The sequence below is a fragment of the Anabrus simplex genome, chromosome 3, assembly GCF_040414725.1.
Source record: "Anabrus simplex isolate iqAnaSimp1 chromosome 3, ASM4041472v1, whole genome shotgun sequence".
Taxonomy (NCBI): Eukaryota; Metazoa; Arthropoda; class Insecta; order Orthoptera; family Tettigoniidae; genus Anabrus; species Anabrus simplex.
This window is the reverse complement of record NC_090267.1, coordinates 450937872-450965316: the sequence shown is the minus strand read 5'-3', so window position 1 is coordinate 450965316 and position 27445 is coordinate 450937872. Positions and strand designations below refer to the sequence as shown.

Sequence of the window (27445 nt, the reverse complement as noted above, 5' to 3'; positions counted from 1 at the left end):
TTACACGTTAGATTTGCCTGTATTTCTCGATTGTACGTATTTTTTTGTTTACTTTTTACACGTATATTTCATAGTTTGACACACTTATAGTAAAGATGGAATCATCAAATTCGGCACCAATATTGGACCGCCCAGTGGAAATACGTGTGCCAAATGTTATGTTCCTACCTGCCATATAGGTATCCGAAAATTAATTCAGTGTGTGAAAACTTTACCCAAATTACACCCTCTTTAATGTTTTTAACTCAATTTAACCCATAAATACATGAAATACGAGAAAATGTCATAGGATTGAGGATGTAGATCACTAAGAGAGGCGTCTTAAGGTGCAATCCGTTTGTCGATATGACGTACCTTTAAACATAACTTAATCCGTAATGAAAGTTCTGAAATATTCTAAACGTGCATATATGTAGTTTCATATATCCATGTACAACGTATATATATTTGTTGAAGTCGATTTGTAGCGATCTAGAAAGTGGGTGTCTGCCACTATAAATAATCCTTTACAAATGGATCGTAACGGTCATTAGGACAGTAGGAGGGGCGTCTGCAACTGTAATCAGTTCTCTCCACATCAACTTTGACTGGCAGTAGGAATGGGGTCCTTCTGCAACTCCTGTGTATCTGGCGTTAGTTAGGAGAGCCTTCTGTTGTAATGAATAATTCTCGTTTCAATTTGACTGACAGAAGGCAAGGGAGCATGCAGTTTTGTTCAAAACTCCACTAACCGATTGTGTTTGGCAATAAGCAAATGTGACCACCATTATAAACAAATTTACCCATCTACATTGTGACTGGCATTAGGCAAATTGGCCTGCTATATCATACATCTATTTCTCAGCGATGACTAAACATGGATGATTATAACATAAAAGTTAATTGGATGACTTGAAGAGTTTTTGAGACTGTCTGACCGAGCTCGATAGCTGCAGTCGCTTAATTGCGGCCAGTATCCAGTATTCGGGAGATAGTAGGTTCGAACCCCACTATCGGTGGCCCTGAAAATGGTTTTCCGTGGTTTCCCATTTTCACACCAGGCAAATGCTGGGGCTGTACCTTAAGGCCACGGCCGCTCCCTTCCCACTCCTAGCCATTCCCTGTCCCATCGTCGCCATAAGACCTATCTGTATCGGTGTGACGTAAAGCAACTAGCAAAAAAAAATGAGACTGTCTGAGTCCCTATTCACATAAACGCTAGCTAGGGGCTTTACGTCGCACCGACACAGATGGGTCTTATGGCGACGATGGGAAGGAAAGGCCTAGGAGTTGGAAGGAAGCGGCCGTGGCCTTAATTAAGGTACAGCCCCAGCATTTGCCTGGTGTGAAAATGGGAAACCACGGAAAACCATTTTCAGGGCTGCCGATAGTGGGATTCGAACCTACTATCTCCCAGATGCAAGCTCACAGCCGCGAGCCTCTACGCGCACGGCCAACTCGCCCGGTCACATAAACGAGCACAGTAATATCAGTGCTACCAAGTCCAATAGCGAAGAAATCTTAAAAGTGACATGGGTTGGCTAAGAGCTAATAGAGATAGAGAATTGAATATATTTGATACTTTGATACTTTATTATTTTTCTCTAGATATACAGTAATAATGCCCATTTGATCCTTTAAATGAGAAAAATAACATGTTCAGCCCATGCCAAAATTCACTCTTTCAAACTCTACATACTGTACAGAAAAAAGAAAAGAAAAATAAAACACGCAGAGAACAAAAATGAGCAAACAAAACAATATTAATAAGAAAGAAAAAAATCAAACGTACTCCATGGACATGCCATGAAATTCCTCAGATACTCCGGAAACGTAACCCCCAAAATGAGGGTCACCACGGTAGTCATCCTCGACCCTTTCATGCCACGTCCAACGTCTTTGCTGAATATTCCTGTTGTCTTCCCAGAATGTGAAGTTTAAATAAACATAATTAAAGGACATAATAAAGTTGAAATAAAATCAGCAGTATTAAGAATGTCAAAGACCTTCATGCCTCTCTTAACTAGACACGCAAACTCTTGCACATTCCATTCCTCCTACCTTATTTTACTTGACCCACTCTAGGTTGCTGAGTCCAGACTTACGTTACATTCTGCCATTGCGTATTCATGCTCACGTATGCTCACGTTGCAATTTTATCCTTGTCAACCATGCTTAATCAATTTAAATACCAGCCATACTCCACCTGAAATTTGTCATCACGTCCACCAAACCAAAGTTTACAAACAAACACCAATTCTCAATTCTCATCCCTCTCAACACTTAAATTCTGCCATTACATATACCACCCTTTCTCCATCTCCACATTTCAGCAATAAATTACCGTCTCTACTGCAATTTAATACCAATACATCATCACTTAACACTCACATAATATAGCAATAATTAAACGTCCACCATCCATTTGTCATCACGTCCACCAAACCAAAGTTTACAAACAAACACCAATTCTCTATTCACATCCCTCTCAACACTTAAAATCTGCCATTGAAAAGTACCACCACTTCTCCATCTCCAAATTTCATATCACATTGAATACCAAACCACCTTTATTTACAACTTACTCATGAGTGCACCACTACTTCTCATACCTTTCCAGCAACACATTTCAACATATACCACCTCTATTTCCAACACCACCTTTCATCTCTAGCACACACTCATCTACCATACTCAATTTACCATACACTCATACTCATCCTATTACCCATCATAACAAACCATAAACACACTTAATTGCCTACCGAAAACTCCATCTTCCACCAAACCAAAATTTACAAATAGCCAAATTACATTACTACATCTTCATACATTTCCAACACCACATTTCAACATCTACAAATACCACCCACTCATATACCATCACATTAAATACAACTTACTCATGAGTGCACCACCACTTCTCCATACCTTTCCAACACCACATTTCAACATATACCACCTCTACTTCCAACACCACATTTCAGCCCTAGCACACACTCGTCTACCATCAAATAAATCTCCATCTACAAATACCACACACTCATACACCATCACAACCTTCAAAATATCACTTCATCTTCACCTACAAATACCGAACACTCATTCCTCAACACTACATTCTTACATCTAACAATCTTTATTTTCACTACTCCCTATACTATTGTTCTTTTTACTTCTAGTGACTACACCCTTCTCATTTCTCCCTGAATGCCACATGTCTGTCAGTTTTCTATACCTTCCTGTTTCTCTGCCACCTCTTTTGGCCGCCACTTCATCACCATCTTCACTCTGTTGTGTTCTTTTGCCTCCACCTTCAGCTCCCATCATCTCCGTTAATCTTCTGCCCTTGCCTCTTTCCCAACTCCTATTGAGACATCCTCCGGTTGCCTCTGACGTCACCTTTTTACCCGTCACTTCCCTTACTTCACTGCATTCACTCCCCTGCCTTTCTTCTTCACTGATTATGGTCACCCTTTCACATGTCGCCTCTTCCTGAACTTCTTCACTGTTAATGGTTACATTTTCACTTGGCGCCTCTCTCTGACCCTCTTCACACAGTACACTGTTACTGTTATCTCTCCTCACTTCCCCACCTCTCGTTGCACTGCTCATTTTTTCTTCGTCTTTTTTAATCTTCATTTCTAAGTCCAGCAGTCTATTCACAGACCAGTTCCTCTTCCAATTTCTGCCTGATACCACTAGCTCTTGTCCTTTAATAATAGCTCTCAGTCCTTGATTTATCGCACGTATCTTGTGTTTTCTGAGTATTTTCTCATTCCTAATAGCCTCCCATCCCACGTCTCTCTTGATCCATATTTTTTCTCTCTGCATGTTACTCGCATTGCCTATCACAGCATCAGCCATCAACGTAGAAAACAGTTCTACTTTGATAGGCCTGTTGCCCCTAGTTCTTCCCACTCTCTGTACGTCATCTATGTCCACTTCGCTAAAGTTAAGTTTCAATTTCCCCTGTATTAAGTCGACTACTTTGTAAATTGTACGTACTTTGTCTTCTCTCACCTCCTCAGGCACCCCATAAATAAATAAGCACTTCTTCCTGCGATTCAATGTATTGGCATTCACTTCCGCTTTCAATTTCAACGTCTCCTCTTCCAGTCGTCCTATTCTTTCTCTTAATATTGCCACTTCCTCGTCGTTCTTTCTCACTTGTGATGTTATATCGTCCGTCATTTCTCGCAGCCATAACTTCATTTTTCCAAACTCCCTGGTTTGTTCTTGGATCATATTCTTAATTTGCTCAAAGGGGCACACTTCTACCACCGTCTCTTTTACCCATTTTTTGAATTCTTCTATGTCTTCCCATCCCTCATTTCCACTAGATGTCGGGCCTGGGTTCGGCTCTACACCTCCAATCAGTAACAACATTATAACCACCGCCGCTGTTAACACTACTTCTCCTTTGATTACCAAATCCACTTTACACCCACCTGATTTTACTTCTTCTTTCTTGATTCTCCTCTGCCATCCTCCAATAGCTGCCCTGTATTGATCTACTCCAATCATTGTTGTCAAACTCCTCACAAGCTTCCTGCACTCAGTACTCACTCCTTACTCCCACTCCCGAGCTCTCTACTCATGCGTCCGCTCTCCTTCGTGGCTTAAGCTGAACTGAATTGAATATATTGCAAATATACATGCCAATGAGGCTGAAAAGTTCCTTTGTGTAACGTCTTCACATAATAATGGTGAATCCAGTGTCAGTCCTGTTGTAAATATTTTCCGTGCCAGTTATATTCTACCCACTCACCCTGTATAATAAGTTTGAAAATAAAACATTAGCCTATTAATTATTTTGGACTACAATAGTCTAAAACAAAAGTTGTGAGTACTACAGTTGTCTAAGAAATACACAACTTTCTGATTGATACACTATAATGCAGGAAGAGATAGACAGACAGACAGATAGAGAGAGAGAGAGAGAATCCAAGGAGTACAGCTAGCCTTAGCAAAAGATACAGTCACATAATTAACGCAGATTAAAAAAAATATATATATATTTAAATTTAAATGCCTATTATTTGCTGATTCATCTTCTCCAAGCCGGGCTGAGTGGCTCAGACGGTTAAGGCGCTGGCCTTCTAACCCCAACTTGGCAGGTTCGATCCTGGCTCAGTCCGGTGGTATTTGAAGGTGCTCAAGTACGACAGCCTCGTGTTGGTAAATTTACTGGCACGTAAAATAACTCCTGCGGGACTAAATTCCGGCACCTGAGCGTCTCTGAAGACCGTAAAAGTAGTTAGTGGGACGTAAAGCAAATAACATTATTATTATTCATCTTCTCCAATATTCCCGTAAGAGGCAACTATTTTCGAACGGAAATATTTAGCTTATTTGTAATATTTATCTTACTATAAAAATGATGGGTGCTGGCCCGGCAGTCTGGGGCTAGCGTGCCTGCCTCTTACCCGGAGGCGCCGGGTTCGATTCCCAGCCAGGCCAAGGGTTTTACCCAGACCTGAGGGTTGGTTCGAGATCCACTCGGTCAACGTGATTCCATCTGAGGCGCTTTCTGACTATGAGATGACGACCTCTGTCTAGAGCGCCAAGAATAACGGCCGAGACGATTCGTCGCACTGACCATGTGTCACCTCATAATCTGCAGGCCTTCGAGCTGAGCAGCGGTCGCTTGGTAGGCCAAGGCCCATTACTGTGCTATTTTGGTTCGTTTGAATAAAAATGATCGACAGTTGTAAGGGAGTCCCTATGAATATTGCCGTGAATTTCTATAGTTCTAAAATACTGATGCCAAAACTCCAAGGAAGCTCCCGTAGAATTTAGGCATTACTGCTCCTCGAGCGCCGAACAGCATCCATCCACATTGTAATTTCGAAACGCGATGCTTTATTTATATATATAAATATCGCTTCAGACCGACTCGCATTTATTAATATAGATGATGATGATTTTAATAATAATAGTTTTACGTCGCTTTAACGATTACGGTTTTCGGAGACGCCGAGGTCCCAGAATTTTGTCCCGTCTGATTTCTTTTACATGTCGGCAACCCTGAAGCTGGTTTTCCGTTGTTTCCCACTTTCATACCAGACCAATGCTAAGGCTGTACCTTAAGGCCACGGCCGCTTCCTTCCCACTCCTATCCCATTGTCGCCATAAGACCTTCTGTGACGGTTTGTCGCAAAACAACTTGTGAAAAAATAAAATTAAAAAAGCCACGTGTGAAGGAGCTTCATGTGTACTAGTCTTTATAGTAACTAGAGGCTGTCTTCACAGATCCTATTCAGCGGTGGGAAACTCATTTTGTCGCGGTCCCACAGTTCATAGGCAATGCGAAGAAGGTGATTTGCAAATTAGCTATGTTCGATTTAGATACTTGTGATTTTAATAATGTTATAAATGTCAGTGAACTGATGGTGTGAAACTGGTTTAAGGGGATATGATAAGGTAAATGGAAATGTCGTTTATTTTAATTTCCGTCGGTGACCATGGACTCTCGAGATTACTTCTTCTTCCTCGTGGCCTTTTTCGGCATTTAACAGTGATTTCATCCAGTTTTACGACAGGAGTGAATCGAGGAAGCTACGATTTACAATTTTTTGCATGGTAATGATAGAATTCGCACTAAGAAAAGTAAAACGTAATACCTAATTTAAAAACTTTTATGCTTGATTTTGCGCAGTGTTCTGGTGTTGTGTGATATTCCCAGTTCGTTCAGTTTCTGAAAGTAGTATTTCAAATCTAATCATGTTTATTCGATCATCCCCTACAACAGTCACATGCGAATGGGCATATTTCACTTTGTAGTGGCATTCTACATTGCACATCTTCGATATAATAAACTGGCTCATGGTAGGTATTTTGCACGGTCCACTGCTAGCACAAACAACTGTTCATCCCACTGGATCTGTGTAGTAAGATTCGGCAAGGGCCTTTCTTCTTCATTAGTTTCTGCCTCCATTTCGAGCTCGTGTATAGTGTGATTATCAGGCCTTCGCCTGGCATTGACCTTCACGGCCTGTGACGTAACTACAATGTTACTTTGCCTGAACCTACTACCCTCTTACTTACAATATTGTGTGCCCGCGGGACGAAATGCCAAGCCTGAGCACCTCTTTGTTACATGTAGATGAAGGGAAGTGTACTAAGACGAAGCGTGAGGAATTTACTATGTATGGTTAAAATCTTGACCCGAACGGAAATACAAACCGAGGCCTTGAACTGAAGGCCAGTACGTTGACCATTCAGCTAAGGAAAAGGACAAGTTAAATATATGCTACTTGTCTTAGAATTGCATGATTTATAGCAGAAATATTATTATACTAGCTGTATTACCCGGCGCTGCCCGGGCACTTTGATTGTATACTTTTAGATATTTCATTACCTGTTACTTGTGTATGAAGTGAATTTTTGTAGAGTTCTATATTGTGACGTTGACTGATATTTTATGATTTTGTAGTTTAAGAGTTATTATTATGCGTTTAAGTTTTTATGGATTTTTTGTTTGTCGTTAATTAAACTAAAATCACCACTTCTCGCCTTGCCTATACAGCTGCACTGGTACTTAAGCATCATCCAGAGTGTCACAATAATTCTCAGCGGCCGCGGAAAGTATGAATTCGACGCTAATATTGGCCGTTTTGTATTATTCTTGTATGTCATTCCCTCCCCTAGAATTGCTACAATCTACAATCTCGGCCATTTTGGTCATTTTCTTTCCAACATCTTTTACTTTTAGGATTTGTATTACCTGTTTGAAGTGATTATTGGTTATGTTTTCTCAATTGTGACGTTGATTGATAGTTTATGAACTCTTTTGTAGATTTAGAAATATTTTTATGCGTATAATTTTACGTTTTAGTTTGACACTATTTAGTTTATCATTAATTTACACGATTCCAAATGTCACTGGGATAATCACCAACCAGCCGAGGAACCCCGAAAACTGTATAATCAACACTTAATTTTGGTCAATTTGGACATTTCATTTTTCATCCCTTTCGAATCACCATGCCGATGGGTGCTGAACTTCGACTTAAACGACATCCGGAATGACACTATTGATCTCAGTGACCCCGAAAACTATGATCTTCAACTTAAAGGCATCCGGAGTGTCCCCTCGACGCCCCTCGGACCTTGCAAATTATAGGATTGGAACGTGGTTCACTGTGCCTCTTAGGACCTGTCTAATCCCAGAAGCAGTAATGCTGGTCATGAAATCCGAACTCAGTCAGATCTCGGTATCCCAAATTGAAGTAACAAATTAAGAAAAGTCATAGGGTAAGTTAATCAACGTCCAAACTGTTGAAACTTGACTTCTATGATGTGATATAGCCAAAATATTACAATTTTTGTTGATATGACTGAACAAGAAAATCACGGTCACTTGTAGTTCTGTAGTGTAAGTGGCATATGCGCTCGTATTTCAAAACAATTTGTATTCTTGTTAATAATAATAATAATAATAATAATAATAATAATAATAATAATAATAATAATAATAATATACATGCTTTATAGGAAAATATTCCCGGGTAGACTTGGTTTATAAGGAATCAACCACAAAACTATTGCTTTTTTTATGGAAATGGTTAACGTTCTCATTCTATTAGTTATTTTCATCCAGATAATTGGTATAATACGGAATACTCAGAAATTTTTGAACGCATGTGCTATCTTTACTTAAGTTTCAGACCCGTCATTTTTCTTTTATCTCTTAGCAGCGTGCACATGTCGCTCCAGGCCTGCACGGCGAAATAAGTAATTTCCAGTTTAATAATCTATCACGTACAGGGCGGAGGTTACGCTCAGAATACTTGTTAATATATTTGAGATGTAGTGTCAAAAGTTTGGTGAAGTCCTTATTACGAAAATATCAACAGGAAGTTAGCACACTTTTGTATCTTTAATCTCATAAACAGAGTTTCTAGAATGTAAGTTAAGAATATCGTCTTAAATGTTATGTTCTACCTCTTAAAATTTGAAGGTAGATACGTTAAACAAATGCCATGCTCTTATTATTATTATTATTATTATTATTATTATTATTATTATTATTATTCATGAACAAGAGATTTCCTGTAAAACGAAATAACAAAATTCCATAAACATTACTTATTTTATTGTATGTTATACAACTTATATGCTGTGCGTTCATTTAACGAATGATTAAACATTTATATCAAACAACCTATATACATAACATCATGCTTCAACTTTATAATGGATCCTGTCGTTTGTCCTCCAATTCATCGTAGAAGTATATTTGCATCGTTAGAAACAGGGTTGTTGTTGCTGTTGACTTCGATTCGTTGCAAGGAACCGAGACATTGTGAGTACCAGCCCTATGTACTTAAGTTTATATACTTTTTCTTCTGTTACTGTAGAACATATTAAAAGAAGGGATGAAATATTTGAAATGTGAAATAAAGTACCACGGAAAAAATACTGGAATTATTGTGAACACATCAGTACGAAGTTGCATAAATTATTTCTCCGGGTTATTTCCAAGGGGTCCCTGGTCTGTCAAATGAATATGGGACTACATCTCTTCGATTGGTTAGAGGCTTGTTCAAAACATTGATTATGATTTTAATGAACACAACGTGAATTATATTTGCAAACATAAGTTATCACTAGCATAACGTGGTGAAGAGAGTTTCCTTGCTAAACAGTCTAGTTTATGGTATTTTCCACATTGATCTTCTCAGAGCTTACATTAATGTTCCTAGTTTGGTTCATGTTAACCTTTTTGGTTGCATATTTGGAGATGGAATTCATGTAATCTACTGCTAGTCTTGTGCAGACCTGTCTTTGAGCCTAATTTGACGCCTTCCATTCTTCCGAATCTGTTGTATTTGTTTCAAAGAAGTCCGGTACTATTTCTGCTGCTTTCTGATATCTTTCTTGTAATACAGCAGCGAGGGCCGGCGTTCTTCTAAAATTGTGCACAGTCTCAAGACCTCTAATCTGGTAGTCAGTTTTCACCGAATGGTACCCAAGGCGAGATGGTGCGAATTTTGATAGGTCACACAGATCCTTTTAAGAAATTAGCTTTTAAACTCTCCAACTATTACAGGTTTGTAATACTTAGAATTTTCCATTACTGAGTGCAGGGCCTCTCAGGGTACATACACCGGAGCATTGCGCGCGGAAAGGTACAAAATACAACTTCGCTGGGTTGACCAGAATGCAAACCTGGTCATTTGCTTCTCAGCTTTCCACCATCCGAGCAGATTTGAGGGGAGCTTAGCCGAGTCGCCCCGAGACAAAACACTGGTCCGAACCGAGCCGAGTCGGACCGATGCACAGTGCACAGAACTTCTGCGCCTCGATTTGCACGCGTGAGATTTTGGGCGTTTGAGAGGCCCTGACTTAGCGCATGGTATTGATTTCAGAAAAATTAGCTGTAATGCTGTGTCGATTGAGAGTTTATTCAGAATCTTGATTTCAAAGATTAGTTTAACAGCCACATCAATTGAGAAAGTATTCTGAATGATTTGGGATGCACTTAGTGTGAGAAGTTGTTATTGACTACGCAAAGGCATCTGATATAGTGAAAAGGAATGTGCTCCTACAGAAGCTTAGTCATAGTGACACAATGAAACAATTTCCTATCAACATTAAGCTGTATTCTACAATACAACCTCCTAATTATCAATGAGTGAGGAGCTCTGAAGCTATCTTACAAAGATCATCGTGAATGTGAACGGTAAAAAATATCTGTGAGTAGGATGCTGGCCTCATTTACACATACTTTCATGGGACCGTAGAACTCTGGGCTGCTGATTATAAGTTGGTGGATTCGATGCCAACTAAGTCTGGTTGTATTTGTAGCTGCTCAAATACACCGACGACTTATCGATAGATTTACTGGTAGGTACAAGAACTCCCGCGGGGCTAAATTCTGGCTGCCCGGCACCTCCAAAAGCCGTAATAGTATTTAGTGAGATATGAAACCAATAACATTAATATTAGGCCCACCGGGATGAGTGGCTCAGTCGGTTAAGGCGCTGGCCTTCTGACCCCAACTCGACAGGTTCCTTCCTGGCCCATTCCAGTGGTATTTGACGGTGCTCAAATACGTCAGCCTCGTATCGGTAGATTTACTGGTATGTGAGACTAAATTCCGGCACCTCGGCGTCTCCGAAAACCGTTCATGCATTTATTTAGAGTGTTAAAGTGATATACGCATATAATAATTTCGTGTGATTATTGCTAACCTGGTGCAGTCTCTGTGAGGTAGACCCTCCAGTGAGGGTGGCCAGGATCTACCTTCATGGGAAAATGCGTGTCATTGTGTTAGAGGATTTTATTGTGTATGGTGGGTGTTGCAGGGATGATGGGGGCAACACAAACCCCCAGGCTCCGAGCTAAGGGCACTTACCATTTGAGATTAACATCACTCGATGCGGCCGGGAAACAAACCCAGTCCCGAAGACGAAAGGCCAAGACGCTGATCATCCAGCCATGTAGCCGGATAATTTAGAAATGAAATACTTATGGTGTTACTTCAAATCTGAAAAGGTTTAAGCAGTTTCAGCATATTGATACCTGACTTTTAAATTATTGTAAAATTCTTGAACTGAAGAATTTGTAGCTGTTCTGTTATTCTTAATTATGCCATGTTGGATCGAGCTTCACTATTCGGTCGCTAGGCGGACTATTTTACGCCAGTAGAACATTCACATTTATGAGACGGGAATATGACCATTATTCCTTCTGCATGAGATGACGTCTGAGAAATTTATAGCCTTTAAAAGAGAACTGTTAACCCTCTCGGCGCTCCTTGGAGCATGCAGATCAGATATAAAATTCAAGTGATTTTATTCTTCACTGCCTTTCAACTACTGTGTTGTAGCCATTGGCTGTTCTCCTCATTTTCCATTTTTATCAGTCTCGTGATGATATCCATATCTATTAATAAAGAACACAAAAACTGATGCAATGAAGGGTGAGCATACAAAATAGTTCACTATGATTTTTAGGTATGTTGTGATAGTCGAGATTTTTAAGTCTTTAAGTTATCCGACACGTAGGAAGACATCATTTTCACAGGCGCTGCAGTAGATTCAACAGTCACTAATAGAAATCCATTTTATTAAAGTACTGCCCTGAACACCATATTCTGATATATTGTATTTCGAGTGTTAGCCACTCATATCAGGGGCGTAACGTTAGGGCAATTAAGGGACCCCGCAGACTCATCGCAATAATAATAATAATAATAATAATAATAATAATAATAATAATAATAATAATAATAATAATAATAATTTTAAAAAATGGCATTTCTCTATCGTTCGTGTCCACAGTAACAAGGAAATGCACTTTATAATTTTCCGTAATTTCTGTCTGTCTGTGTCTGTATGTACGCGCATCACGAGAAAACGGCTGAAGAGAATGTAATGAAAATCGGTATGTAAAATCGGGGAATAAGTCACTACAATTTAGGCCATAAATAATTTTATTCTCGCTGAGTGAAATGGTAGTTTAGGGGAAGGCATAAAATTTAATTCTCAAATATTTATATTATTAGTGATCCTATCGATAAATGCTACATAACCAAAGTTATATAGAATTACATTTACGATAATTTATCTCATACATTGTTAACGTACCGGCTTTGAAAACACAGATATTAATGAATTTGTATTTTTGTTGCCAAGTCCATATCAACGCCGAGTCACGAGAAAATAGGTAAAGATATTTTAATAAAAAAATTGGTATGTAAAGTCGGGGAATAAGGAACTACAGTCTATGCTATAAAGCATTTTGTAAGATGCCCTAATATCGCAGAGTCGGAAGAAAACTAAATATGAAGGCTTACAATTTACAAAGCTCATAAAATTTATCAACAATAACATTACATCGACCATTGTTTTTGTGATGTGCTTTGTATCTTCTGCTGCCACTCATCTCTGACAGATGGGATTATTGCTGCGTACAGAGTATAGCAGCCTGTCTGAATATTGGCGGGAAGTAGTTCGGCAGTTAGATATCTCTCTCTCTCTCTCTCTCTCTCTCTCTCTCTTGCTTAGCATGCCACTCCTTTCCTCTGGTTCATAAATTTTCTGATACTGCTGGTACTTAACACACTGGTTATCCTGGGTTCGATTCCTGGCAGGGTCGGAAATTTTCACCATCATTGGTTAATTTCGCTGGCACGCGCAGGTCGCCTACGGATGTCAAATCAAAAGACATGCACCTGGTGAGCCGAACATGTCCCCGGGCACTCCCGGAACTAAAAGCCATACGCCATTTCATTTCATCATAGCACTTCAGCCATATAATCCCTCTGTGAGGCACTGATTAGAATGAGCAGTGTGCACATTTAGCGTAATAATGGCAGAGGGGTGTTCTGCGGCCTGGTCATTTTAGCACTGAAGCTTTGGACAGTTAGATTGACAGCGTAGTACTGCTCGTTAAAATTGAGACAATGTGCGGTTTGTCATTCGATCGATTATTTCATATAGCATTGCTTTTAATCGCTACATTCCTACTGACGTCATTATAATTATCTATGTTAACTTCGGTTGGGAAAACCACAAAGACAGTCTTTCTGAGTATTCCGTAGCGAAGCACGCGTACATCAGCCAGTAATAATAATATATCTAGCCTAATGTCACTCTGCACGGGAATGGTCAGGGCAGTTTTCTACAGTCAGTCTAAATAGTTTGTTTTACAATTTGTACGTAGAGGAATTGCCATCTAGAAGCAGTTGTTATAGCACAGCTGTAAGCAATGCTTCCCCTTGCCGTTTCTCGCAACACCGTGACACCTGCACCAAACTATTTAAAAATAATTACAGCCATGAAAATTGATAACAAAATATCATATTTTAGTTATAAAATAATGTTTTCTTTGTGTGTAGTACATCAGAAATGCACAAATTATGCACAAATTTTGCTGTACGCTTAACTTTATCTCTAATTTATTCGACAACAATATATATCGCTAATAAGAAGTTCTCAGCAAGTTCAGCTTCGAACGAGCTTTCTTTGCGCGAGGGATTATGAGTTGTGCTGTTTGATATTTTTCAAACGTAATTTGAACAGCTTTTGATTTAATTTTGTTAGTATATTTTTCTGTTTCCTAATTGAATAAATTATTGTATCTGAAAATTTTGGTTGTTGCTGTAAAATGAAACAAATTTTAAGTACGAACAACTAAGTGATGAAATGGTTTAGCAGCTTAACCGTTAAACCATGGAAGCACTCAGATAAAACGTCCGACTCGTTGTTTGAATGGCCAGCGTGCTGGCCTTCGGTTCAGAGGGTCCCGGGTTCGACTCGCGCCCGGGTCGGGGATTTTAACCTTCATTGGTTAATTCCAGTGGCCCGGGGGCTGGGTGTTTGTGCTACCCAAACATACGTGCAACTCACACACCACACCTCCATCTCCTCCACCACAATAACACGCAGTTACTTACACATGGCAGATGCCGCCCACCCTCATCGGAGGATCTGCCTTACAAGGGCTGCACTCGGCTAGAAATAGCCACACGAAAAAAATACTCAAATAAAACATAAGCTCATGAAAGAATTGTCTCATAGAAGTCCATCTTTCCAATACAATTTGTGATTTATTAAAAATCAAGATCGAAGTTACATGTTAAAATATCGTGACATGTTTCGCCTATAATATAATAGGCATCTTCAGTCTCTTATCCTTAACATTAAAAGTAAAATTAAAGTGGTAGACTGGACTCAAAGATAAAATGATACAAAAAGTGGCTTATAACATTAAAAGAACTATTACAAGAATACACGTATTTAGATAAAATGAGCACTTGAGTGAGACTGACATTTGTGTTGTGTCATTGAAACATCATGATGGGTAAAATAAAGCGTATTAAACTTATGTTTTAATAACCTTACAGTAGTGAATAATCCCTTTTTTATATAATTTGATAATATATTGCATATTATCTACCTGCTGTAATTACATTTATATTAGTTTTTCTTAGGTTTTATATTTTATTTGAGGGGGCCCGAATTTTTATATTAGCAGGCGGGTCCGTATCACATTCGTTACCTCCCTGGCTCACATGTAATCTAACATCAGAATAGATACTATTTTGAAATCGAATACGAAAAGAGAAAATTATAACGAACTTTGTTTAAATATGATCTATGGATAGTGAATAGTTGCTAAGAGCGCAAGATATAAATGGACGGTGTAATACTCGAATTGTCTAGGCATCAAAAATGTTGATCCGTAGGTTGGCTAAAGAGGAAATCCGTGGTATTTGCTCAGGATTTGTTAGGAATAAAGTAATTTTCTGTAACAGTGAAAGCAAGTTAAAGTAATAACTTAGAACAGTATCAATTATTTTTCCTATATTTTTCATGTATTGCTTTTATTTGAAGAAATGCCAATCCAGTGATCAGGATGACTTGCTTGAAATAAATCCTGGCATATGGCGTTCCAGCTAACGATACACGTGAATCTGATGTCTCAGAAATTACAAATTTTTGTACTGATGTTTACTGGATAATAATAATAATAATAATAATAATAATAATAATAATAATAATAATAATAATAATAATAATAATAATCGGTATATTATTGAGACATATTCTTCTTGAACATTTTCAGAACGTTGGTGAGGTATTACGACTCTGGTATCACGAATGCTGTCGAGTCTTCCAGGATAGATTGGTGAACGATGCAGATCGCAACTGGTTCGATCAACTGTTGCGCACTAAGATTCGGGAAGACTTTGAATGCAATCCCGATGCTGTCCTGTCAGGGGAATTTATATTGTACGGAGACTTCATGGATCCCAATGCTGGAGTACGCCTTTATCAGAGTATAACAGAAATGCAGAAGGTAAGACCAGTTCTTCAATCTATATTTGATCCTTTATGAAATGTAATGAATGTGTATGTTATGTATCAAATACTGTGACAAATACCAGATAACTCGCTACGAAATAAGGAAAATATCACTTGTGGTTTAGAGAAAAGTTTAGTTTTGGACAGGAATTAATGCATCGGTCCAACGTTATATAAAACTTCCGTGTGCTATTATGTATTAGTAAGATTATAATTTATGAATTTGTTATGCATGTACCTTTTAAGGTCATTTGGCTTCAGTAAATTCTTATTATTAATCCATTCTTTATACTTAGTGTAATATTCGTTTTCAAATGACGCAATTTTTCATCCTGAAGTGGGTTGCCTTTTGGTGAAATGCTGCTTAGTGTGCAGTCCCGCACAGCTGCACGCCTGTCTTAACAGTGTGCAAACTTCGCTGGCTACGGACATGGAGTGACGAAGTGAGGGCGAGAAAGACGAAAGAGAGAGGAGAATATTCGTGAAAATACCTGTAAAAATACACACTGTGTATGTTTTAGTTTAACATATTATTCTGTTTGAACTTGTGTGTATGACAGACTGAGAAGCTTTTAAGTTACATTTGACTATCTCGACACTGGAAAGTACGGCGTTCTTCTTAAGTAAACGTATAATGTTGTTCTGGTCAACATAAACTGTACCGGCTGTAGCACCCGGAGTTGCCCCAACAGTTTTTGAATGTTTACCTTTAAGATTTACATTATCAGTTTGTTATGTGTGAAGTGAATTATTATAGAATTATTTTTTGTGATGTTGGTTTTACGTTACATTATGTAGTTCTAGAGTTACTTATGTGTTTGATTTCATGTTTTAGATGATTTAATTTTCAAATAAACCGTTGTCCTTGTGGAAGCTCGAATTGACTGGAAAGTATTTGACCCTTTCTAATAATAATAATAATAATAATAATAATAATAATAATAATAATAATAATAATAATAATAATATGTATTTACTAGTCGCGCATATACACGATTTCAAATGGCATTGAGACTGTCACCAATCATCCTTGCAACCCCAAAAGGAGTGGATTCAACACTCATCTCGGTCAATTTAAAAGTAGCGTAAATGAAGCCCTTCTCTACACCCCCGTCATAACAGAGGCTGAACGTGGACTTAAACTATATCCAGAGTTTCGTCTCAGCGACATATAAACAATGGATTTGACATTAATATCTATTATTTTCCATTATATTTACATTCCATCCCCTCCCGTTCCCCAACCACAGCGAGGGTTGTGATGATTCATCTCATAATATTACTTTTCCAGTTGGTAAGTCATATGTGCTCTAAGTTTCGTTCAGAGCTATTCTGGAACATACCCACATGCATCCATAATCTGTTATTTTCCATTCATTTTCACCCCTTCTCAACCTCCAAACTGATTGCGGCTAAAGTGTGACTTAACCATCTAAGCGACGTCGTAAACAATGAATTCGACATTAATGTCAGCCATTTTCATTTATTTTTATATTTCGCCACCTCCCCTAGGATTGCTAGAGGTGTTTTACCCCCAAAAGTATTTTTTTCCAGATAGTAAATCGTATGTGTAGGCTCCTACCAGTTTTGTATGAGGGCTATGCTGGAAGGAATACTTCAAAAATCCGGAGTGTCATTATTCATCTCAGTGAATTCAACTCTATTTTCGATTATTTTTGTATATTACTCTCGCCTCACTCCCCTCCCCAACCACAAAGGGGGCTGAACTAGGACTTGAAAAAAATCCGATTGTCACTATTCATCTCAGCGACCCCGAAAAGTATGGGTTCGACGCTATTTTCGATTATTTGTATATCTTACCCCCTCGACGCCCCTCCCCCTACGGGATAAAAATCCAGAGTGTCAATATTTATCTCAGCGATCCCGAAAACAACGGATTCAACACTATTTTAATTATTTTGTATCTCACCCTCCCCCTTGCTCCTCCCCCAACAGTAAGGGGGTTGAAATTGGACTTATAAAATTTGGAAAGACTCTATTCATCTCAGCGACCCCGAAAACTATGGATTCAACACTATTTTCTATTATTTGTATGTCTTACCCCCTCGCCCCTACCCCTAAGGAGGCTTGGGATGTCTTTTCCCCACGCGATTTGTCTCCTGATACTAAGTCATGCCAAGTTTGGTTGAAATCACTTCAGTGGTTTAGGAGGAGATAACCGTAACTCGTTTATACGCCCGGCCACACTCCGTTCGGCCAGTATCATTCCCGTCTTAAACTCAGATAATTTTAGCCAGTCCCATTGAGTGCAGCCTTGGTTGAATGGCTACAACATAATGCTGGCAATGGTGTTCACAATGCGTTTTTAAGTGGTGATATTTACTATGTCTCTTTTTTTAATTATAACTTTGTTATAAAATCATTGAGGATTGTCAAATGTTCGTAAACGATACCTACCCGAGTACTAAATGAAAATGAGAAAGGTATGAATGAAAGAGAATTTGAGCCGTCACTATTCTGTGAAGTTGCATTATTCTACACAGCAACATGAAACGTGCAGTTTAGCGCACTTTATCTCTGTACACGGAAACCCAGGTTCTCAATTGTAAATACTGTGTTAAAGGAATTTGACCCAGTTGCAAGTCTATATTGAACGCTCAAACAGCAGTAATTACATGGCGGATAACATAACATCCACTGTATACCATAATACCATATACCATAATATACCATAATGCGCTAAACTGCACTTTTCATGTTGCTGTGTAGAATAATGCAGGTATAGATAGCTTCACAGAATAGTGACGGTTCAAATTCTCCTTCATTCATACCTTTCTCATTTTCATTTAGTACTCGGGTAGGTATTATGCTGTATACTATAATTTAAAACATACTTTCAAAAAACAAACATATTTCTGTCATTATCGATGTGACGAGACTGCACAGTGTGGCAGTGAACATGCATATGTCTTGAAGAGTCGCAGCTTATCAACTCTTCTGTGACTCCGCTTCGCCATTTCCTCTCAAAAATATGGCTACTTGGACCAATCAGACATGTAATTCTCCTAGTTTGTACAGTACAATAACATTTCATAAACATGGTCAGAAATGTAAAATCCGCTGTATAGAAAATGCTACCTTGTTTTTAAGCCGGGCGTCACGATGTAAACAAAGCATGATATTCCCACACCTCCTCGCTTAACGCATTGCTGCGGGTACACAGCCTGCTACAAGACTTTGTTGTAAGAGTGGGGTAGTGTTGAGCGTTTATATCGGGATACCATTTCTGTGCATATGTGCACAGTTCTTGCATTCTATGAGGAAGCCTATTCCAGGCTACATGTACATAAAATTACTATAAGATGCCACGTAAATACGGCTAAGGGTGATTTCATTCCTATCAGGTTACCGATGTTCGAAAAAAATAGGCACCCACACTCACCTTCTTCTGAATGTTGTTGAATGGCACTATATCCAATCTTCATCGGCTCAATTACTTCTTCCTCAGTGTCCTCGATCGTATGTACTCCCATAAGCTACAGGCGAGCAGTGGTCGTAGCATACACCGCTGCAGCTTTCGGCGTTCGGATGTCTCAGCTTTCTTCTGAAGTATGTAGTCTCAGGAACGCTCAGCCTGGTATATTTTGGGCTTCTTCGATTCCCATTGATACATTCCCTTTCTTCTTATTTCCGTTTGCACTTGCTTGGAAGATATTGGGACATTTAGGAAATTCTCACGAAGTTCACAAGTAATTCACGCCGCGATGAGTAGCTCGGACGGGAGAGCGCCGGCCTTCTGAGCTCAACTTGGCAGGTTCGATCCTGGCTCAGTCCGTTGTTATTTGAAGGTGAACGAACACGTCAGTCTCGTGTCGATAGATTTACTGGTACATAAAAGAACTTATGCCGGACGAAATTCCGGCACATCGGCGTTTCCGAAAACTGTAAACGAAGTTAGTGAGACGTGAAACCAATATTATTACCGTTACCGCGTTCTTGTGGAACAGAGAGGTGAAATAATTTGCAGGCATGAATGGGTGGATAGAGAAAAGATTAAATAGCAATTTACAACTTTAAAATTAGTAATTTAATTTTTTGCCTTTTCCTTTTCAAATTTGAACTTTGCTAAGTAATAACAAATAATCAGGTATAAAAGTGAGATCGAGAAACAATGTTTAAAAGGTCTAGAACAATTAGAAAACATGATTTAACAACATGAGCTTGAAGCTCCCCCCCCCCCTCCCCGTTACAAATTTAACAACAGCACCACTGCTCCCTTCAATACATCCACAAGGAAACTGAGCTCCAAAATTACATTTACAAGGAGCGTCTTTGTTCCACCCACTTAGTCTCTAGGAGACTATTCTCCAAATTTTACAAGTTCGGGCCTATTAATGGCACGATCTAAATTTTACCAAAACCAAACAGTATTCACTCTCTCATCTCGCCCAACAGTTACATTTAAAAGGAAATGAATAATGGAAGTTAACTTTAACAGGGTAACAAGTACCCATTCTCGTGGTCTTAGTTAAAAAAGAAAAGGTTAAGGTTACTGGCCGAAAACCAAAATGTTAGGAGGCGACCACTTGCACTCCTCTGAAATACGCTTGACAATTATCTAAAACCCTATTTGGGCTGATAGCCCTAAGTAACAGAGGCTAAGCTTATACTACAGGAGTGACTAGATGGAGAGAAAGTTTAAATTACAAGGAAAAGATAAATTTAGAGTTTACGAAAACAGAGTCACCTCAAGACCAAGTAGAAGGGGAATATAAGATGGTTCCCACTCCTTATTCCCTGAGTTAAATTAAGATCTTAAACCAGATGTATAATTTACATGGCCGGATTACATTTAAAAATGAATTGAAACCTTCCCACCGAGTTAACTTTCTGAGGCTATTACATGCTTAATGTATGTCTGCCATTACCTTGAGCTGGTGGACCGTCCGGAGATGGACGAAGCAAGCCCTCCCCTGCCTCCTCTTCTAACACACTCTACTGCTGGACTGGAGCAGTCGAAAGACAACATGGCCCGAAAGGTCTCAGCTTTTATAGCGGCGAGGAAGGTTGCGGATTTCTCTGGGCCGAAGCCCTGACACACGCCAAATTTCCATTGGACAGTCAAATAAATATCAAAAACCCTCACTGGTTACTTAAATAAATGTACAAAATTTGCTATTGGCTACAACTTTAAAGTGGTGGGAAGAGATAGAAGTGCTGATAACCTTAGAACACCAAAAACAATCTACAAACAACACAGTTTAGGAAATCAATGTTTACAAAATTTCTCTTGAAAAATAATTGTCCATCCTGTCATCAGAGGGAGCACATAAATTGATAGTAGAGACATCTGTCGGTGAATGTTCAAACTTCTTCCGAAATGAGTTTCAGTTTTCCTGTTATAGATGGCCTTCTAAAAGGCGCTTAATTCTCTTGCACGGAGCGGGTGTACCTCCGATACAATTGCGATTCACAATAATTTACGTATCTAATCAAGTTTCGTCACAAATATTAATGCAGGTATCGATAGATTTCGCTTAGATGAAATGGACAACACATCGCGGTCGTCAAAAATCAACATTTTTTGCTATTAATGCCATCTGAAACTCTCTTTTTAAGACAACATGCATCCTAGAGTGATCCACCTCCCCAAGCTACAGTATTTTATCTTTTACGCTGAACAAGTTCACTAGCTCAGCTAGTTATCAAAATAAACTCCATTATTAAAATACAAATCTGAACTTTTTTTAAAACAGAATCTTCGTCAAAATCATACAAGATGTCGAGGAATCCGCGTATATTGCCCCAGGAACAGATATTTTTTTGTGATTCAGGACGTCGGAAAAAGCAAATGTAATTTCTAATATCGCCATTCAATGTGAGGGCAGTTGGGACACCGAGTATGTTGAGGAAAACAAGAACTACGAGGGTCGAGTCAAAAGTCATGGCAACTATTTTTTTTTTCTTGCGAACAGGAGAGAATACGGAAAATCTCAGATATGCATTTGGAAATATAGGGCATGTATTTGTGCATAGTGCCTGAAGACAAATTCTGACTTCAAGAGATTCTCGTAGGAAAGTGACACAACACAGGCCATTAGTAAACATAGTTTTATTATGGTATATACAACAAATACACAAGACTACGCACAAAGGACAGGTCTCCACTGGTTACAGACCTACGAAATAATCACACAAGATTTCCACTATGCGTTACCAGCGGTGGGGCAGGCACTGAATACTATTCGCTGCATGTGTATCGCTAACGTGTGACACCTCTCTCCGAAATGATGTTACGATGTCCTCTTTGTTAGCAAACCGTTGTCCACGTAATGGCTTCTTGACTTTGGGCGTTAGATCATAGTCACATGGGCGCAGATGAGGTGAATAACGCAGGTGTGGAAGAACCTCCCATCCCCACCGTTGTTAGCGACGCTGAACGATGACTGCTGTGTGAGCTGTCGCGTTATCGTGTAGGATTATGGCGTTGTCCAAAAGATCTGGACGTTTGGTTCGCACTGCACGGCGCAATTGGTACAACAAAAAGTATTGTAATAAACTGCATTGGCAGTGTGTCCCTCACGCACTGGATGACACACAAGAACACCTTGAACATCGTATGCCAGGATTAACATAACCTTATTGGGCGACTGATATTGTCGAACCTTGTGTCTCCGTGGTGACTCCTGACGACGCCATTCACTTGACTGTCTCTTCAGTTCAGGTTCATAAGCACGTGCCCATGTTCCATCAACTGCAATAATGCTATACAACATGGCTTGTCCTTCTTGCGGAAACCTCTACAGATTGATGCGACATGTTTCGTAACGAGTCCACTCTGTACCTCAGTTAAGTGACGTGGCACCCACTTTGCACAAAGTTTACGCATCTGTAGGTCCTTGTGTAAAGTGCGCCGTATTGTTGCCGCTGGTATTGCTGTATGTTCTTGCAATTTCGCTAGAGTACAGCGCCTGTCCTCATGTAAACACTGATCGATCACCATTATCCGCACATTTTTGTCCATGGACACTGGACTGCCTGGGCGAGGCAAATCGGCAGTCTCCACACACGTCGCCACTGTTCTATAGGGCATGGTATGCACACCTAACGCTTCCCGCAGCTCTGCATGGCATTGGCGTGCAAAACTGCCGTGGAGAACTGCTATTTGAATATACGATCGTTGCTCCTACTTGTTGACTTAAATTTTATGGCGCTCTCATTCACGCACTGAAATTGGGGGCATGCTTAGACCCACACTGTTGTTTACATACACCATTTAGTGGCATCATACGCAAGTACACACCGTACGTTTCCAAATGCATATCTTAGACATTCCGTGTTGTCTCTTGTTCGCGAGAAGAAACATAGTTGTCATGACTTATGACTCGACCTGCGTAGTGTTTACAAATGGCAATGTTATTAGACGTCATTGGAGGGAATATTTCTTTATATGGTCATCACTTCCTGCGGGAGGCAGCAAAGCATCGAAAACGAATAAAAGAAAGTTTATCTGAGGTAAATTCTGCTGATCTTTGGGTGACCATATCGTCGTTTTCGTCGGTCGCCACTCGTTTTCGGGAACACGTATTTCTCCTGCAATTCTTCTTAAAGTCTGTTGGCTCTGTGGAGATGTCTCTGATGACTAATTAAGCCAATCTTCGCATGAAACATGCGGCCACACAGGTCACATCTAAAGGTGGGTGGAGGACGCGGTTGGATCTGACGTATTTTCCGCTTTTCATGGGTTTCAATTTCTTATCTGCGACGTGCCTGCTCAAATAGTGAGACGCCTTCTGCCGTAACTTTTGCCATGAACAATCTCACCGTGGAGAAATTGTTTAGGCAGTCCGCTATCATTCATACATTTTACGTGACCAATTCATATAAGCCCGATGGCTGATAATGACGACTTCCATGCTGTTCATATGCGCCTCGTCAAGAACTGCCACATTGCTTATATAGTCATCCCAATTGATGTTCATGATGGATCTAAGTTTCTGCTGATGGAAGCATTCCAGTTTCATTATGCCACGACGATAAAGTGTCCAGGTATCACATCCATATTGTAATGTTGTTATGACTACAGCTCGGTACACCATTAGTTTCGTACATATTTTGATATCCTTATTCAAGAAAACTCTGTAAGCTGCATGGGCTATTTTCCACATCCTTTACTGAGTTGTAGCGTGTAGTTAGAAATACTGCCACGGTAGGCGAATTGGTCTACTTCTTCAAGAGGTGTTCCTGCTATGGTGATATTTAGTTTAGGGACAGTACCACCTGGTGCCAGCTGTGCAAGTACTTTAGCCTTCCGGGTGTTGATGGTCAGAACAAATCGTTCATAAGCTACCTTAAAATAGTTTATGGATGATTGAAGCTCCTCAGGTGTATGGGGAGGTGTGCATTTTCATCAGCATATTGAAGCTTCATTAGATCTATTTTAATTGAATGCGGCAACGTCGATGTTTAACCTTGCTATCTCATGAGTGACAAGAGCCGTTCGACTTTCAGGTCTGGTATTACTGTCTAGTAAAGTCCTCATATTCCATGATCCTATAAGCAAAGTTCTGTCATCTTTACGGCCGCAAAATTGGGATGTCTCACTGGGTGCGGTTTCCCAGCTGGGATCTGAGTGTGGCTACCGATGTTTAGCTCACATTTTCGAAAACCTTCTCCATTCGGAGTAGGCAGCGGTGATCCTAAATAGGCCTGTCCGGACAGAGATCCAGGACCGGATCTATGAGTAGCCACTAATTCTCAGGAAAGGTGAACATCACACATCTGCCGCCAACGTGCAGGTCCAGACTAGAAGCTTCCGATTTTACCCTAAATAAGCTTCCACCACCCTTATCCCATCGCCGTTGGACTTTGTCGGAGTAGCAGGAGAAAATGTCACAAGCGTGACTTTGTTTAAGGTGGACCACAACTTGCCTTTCACCGCGGCACATGTAGTATGAAACAGATAGTAGCAAGCTCCAAAACTGCAACGGACTGCTTCACACTCCAAATTACCTACAAAATTTACCCATTGATTTCAGTGAATCTGTCAAAGATCTCGGTGTTATTATAGACGAACATCTTTCCTGGAAGCAGCAGGTTAACAGCATCTCCAGGAAAGTATTTGCGACACTTAACTCACTTAGAAGATTCCGCAACATATTTTCACGAGTATTAAAAGAACGCCTCATTTGCACTCTTGTATTACCTCATTTCGACTACTGTGACACCGTGTACAACGACCTGACTGCTACTCTTAACGACAAACTACAACGCGCGCAAAACGCCTGTATTCGCTACATATGTGACCTACGTTACTTTGACAATGTTACACCTGCCTACGATGAACTCGGTTGGCTAAAACTCAAAATACTCTCCTCGTGCTCACCTCCCTACTTGTACAGTAAATTTCACCACCTCTCATCCAATCACAGTTTCGGAACACGGTCAAAATCTGATACACTCTTATCTATTCCACCTCACCGCACCATACAATACACAAACTCATTTGTTATTTCTTCGGCACGACAGTGGAATACACTACCCGTCTCTGTTAGAGGAGCCTCACCCGCTAGTTTTAGGCAACTTTGTCACCAGTACCTAGTAAGTAATAGATGAAGTCCTATATTGTTATTTGTATACTAGCAAGATACCCGTGCTTCGCTACGGTAATATACTGAAATTTATAATTGAATGCTTATCGTTTTATATACAACCCGCCGATATTCGTGATCTGACTCGTTAATTTGGTTTTCCAAAAACAAAAACGACTTGTTCCTTAATTTTTAAAGGAGATCCCAAACACCAATTTTTAAGTCGGTAATATCTTCAGTTTCTGAGATATAAGTATCCTCATTAAAGGCATCCACCATATTTTCACCCCTTTTCACCCCTCCTATTGGGATTTTCCGAAAACAAAAAAATACGTGTTTCTTTATTTTTAATGAAGATTCTCAGTACTAATTTTTAGATCTGTAAACTTTCAAAGTTTTGAGATATAGATACAGTCACTTTAAAAATACACCCCCCCTTCTCACCCTCCCAGTAATTGGATTTTCCAAAAACAAAAAAGTACGTGTTTCTTTATTTTTAAAAGAGATCAAAAGTACCAATTTTCATGCCTGTAATATCTTCAGTTTCTGAGATATAAGTACCGGTATTCTGATTAAAGGCATTCAACCCCTTTTTCACCCTTTTCCCCCCCTCCTATTGGGATTTTCTGAAAACAAAAAAATACGTGTTTATTCATTTTTAGAGAAGACTTTAAATGCCAATTTTTACGTTTTTACAATTTTTGCAAGTTTTGAGATATAGATACACTCATTTTAAAATTTCACCCCCCTTTTCACCCCCTTAGCGACGGAATATCCAAAAATCCTCTCTTAGCGAGCACCTACATCTTAATATGAATGTATCCCCAAAATTTCATTTCTTTATGTCCAGTAGTTTTGGCTCGGTGATGATGAATCAGTCAGTCAGTCAGTCAGTCAGTCAGTCAGTCAGTCAGTCAGGACAAGTTATTTTATATATATAGATTATGGAAATTTTGTAGATTTAGCCTTCCTCAAACTATAGACTTTATATAATCTCACTGTTATTATCAAGGTTAATTAAAATTAGGTAATCATGTCATAATTGTGTAAATAATAATAATCATCATCATCATCATCATCATCACTTTCCTATTTTTCCTATTTTTAATTTTTGCTTTTCATCGTAATATTGCATTGTTTAGTAGTTGCAAGATGTTTCAATTGTAGGCCTAAGTCTATTTATTTTAATTTGCACATGTAGATACTGTATTTTCTGGTTTGATGGAAGAGAGGGCCTAATAGCCTTAATCTTGCCAGACAAAATAAATCCATTATATTGTATTGTATTGTGTAATCAGTCCATCTGGCTTAAACTTCTTCCGCCTCCACAGCCGCTGGGAAACCATAACGTTGGAAATAGATCCTCTTCCGCCTGTTTTTCCATTGGGCAAATTACGCTGCGTTAGGGGCCTCCATATTTATGTCCCCTGGATAAAGAGTGTCCCAGTATTTTAAAGCCCCCAGGAATTTGGCTACCCGTTGTTCCCCAGATACGAAGATCATCCGTATGATAACCCCCTATCCGCCACCCGGGGACGCGCTCTCAAGGGGGCAGGTTCCCCAGATTACTCATTGGGAGTTAAACCCAGCCACAATGGTTGAGGTTGTTTGTAGAGTGGGTAGCCATATAATATGAAAAACTGCAAAGCAGTTGGCTCCGAAATTTTCGTGTAGAACTTTGGAAAGAAGCGGTTGAAATACATGTTTGGCAGTCTTACTTAACAATATTTTATGTAGTGCTTAAATGCTGCAATATTTTCATTGATTGTGCCGATCTACAACCCAAGTGTCAAAAGACCTGGCACAAAAGAGGAGGGAATACAATCGAAGATTAGATGAAGCGATCCCGGGTGATAATTAGTAAACATAACCCTGTTTATTAAAGAAGGCTTCGTCCGTGACTCTGAATTAATTCTTTATGAAATAATATAAACTGTTACCTTTCATACAAGTTTTATTAAATTTATTTCACAACGTGTTTCAGGGACTCTGCTCCATCGTCAGGAGATGAAAATAGTGACTGCCTGGCAATGGAGCAAAGTCTCTAAAACGCGGTGTGAAATGTATCATTTAATAAAATTTCTGACTGGTTAT

General features: G+C 39.4%; 1 protein-coding gene across 1 annotated transcript in view; it reads left to right on the top strand.

The window, feature by feature from the left end:
* Nucleotides 1-27445, top strand: part of LOC136866853 (dynein axonemal heavy chain 1) — a 1878455-nt gene that overhangs the window by 633293 nt on the left and 1217717 nt on the right. The window contains exon 11 of the mRNA XM_068226864.1: nt 15562-15795. Within this exon, the coding sequence (XP_068082965.1) occupies nt 15562-15795 (234 nt within the window). The remainder of the gene's footprint in view (nt 1-15561; nt 15796-27445) is intronic.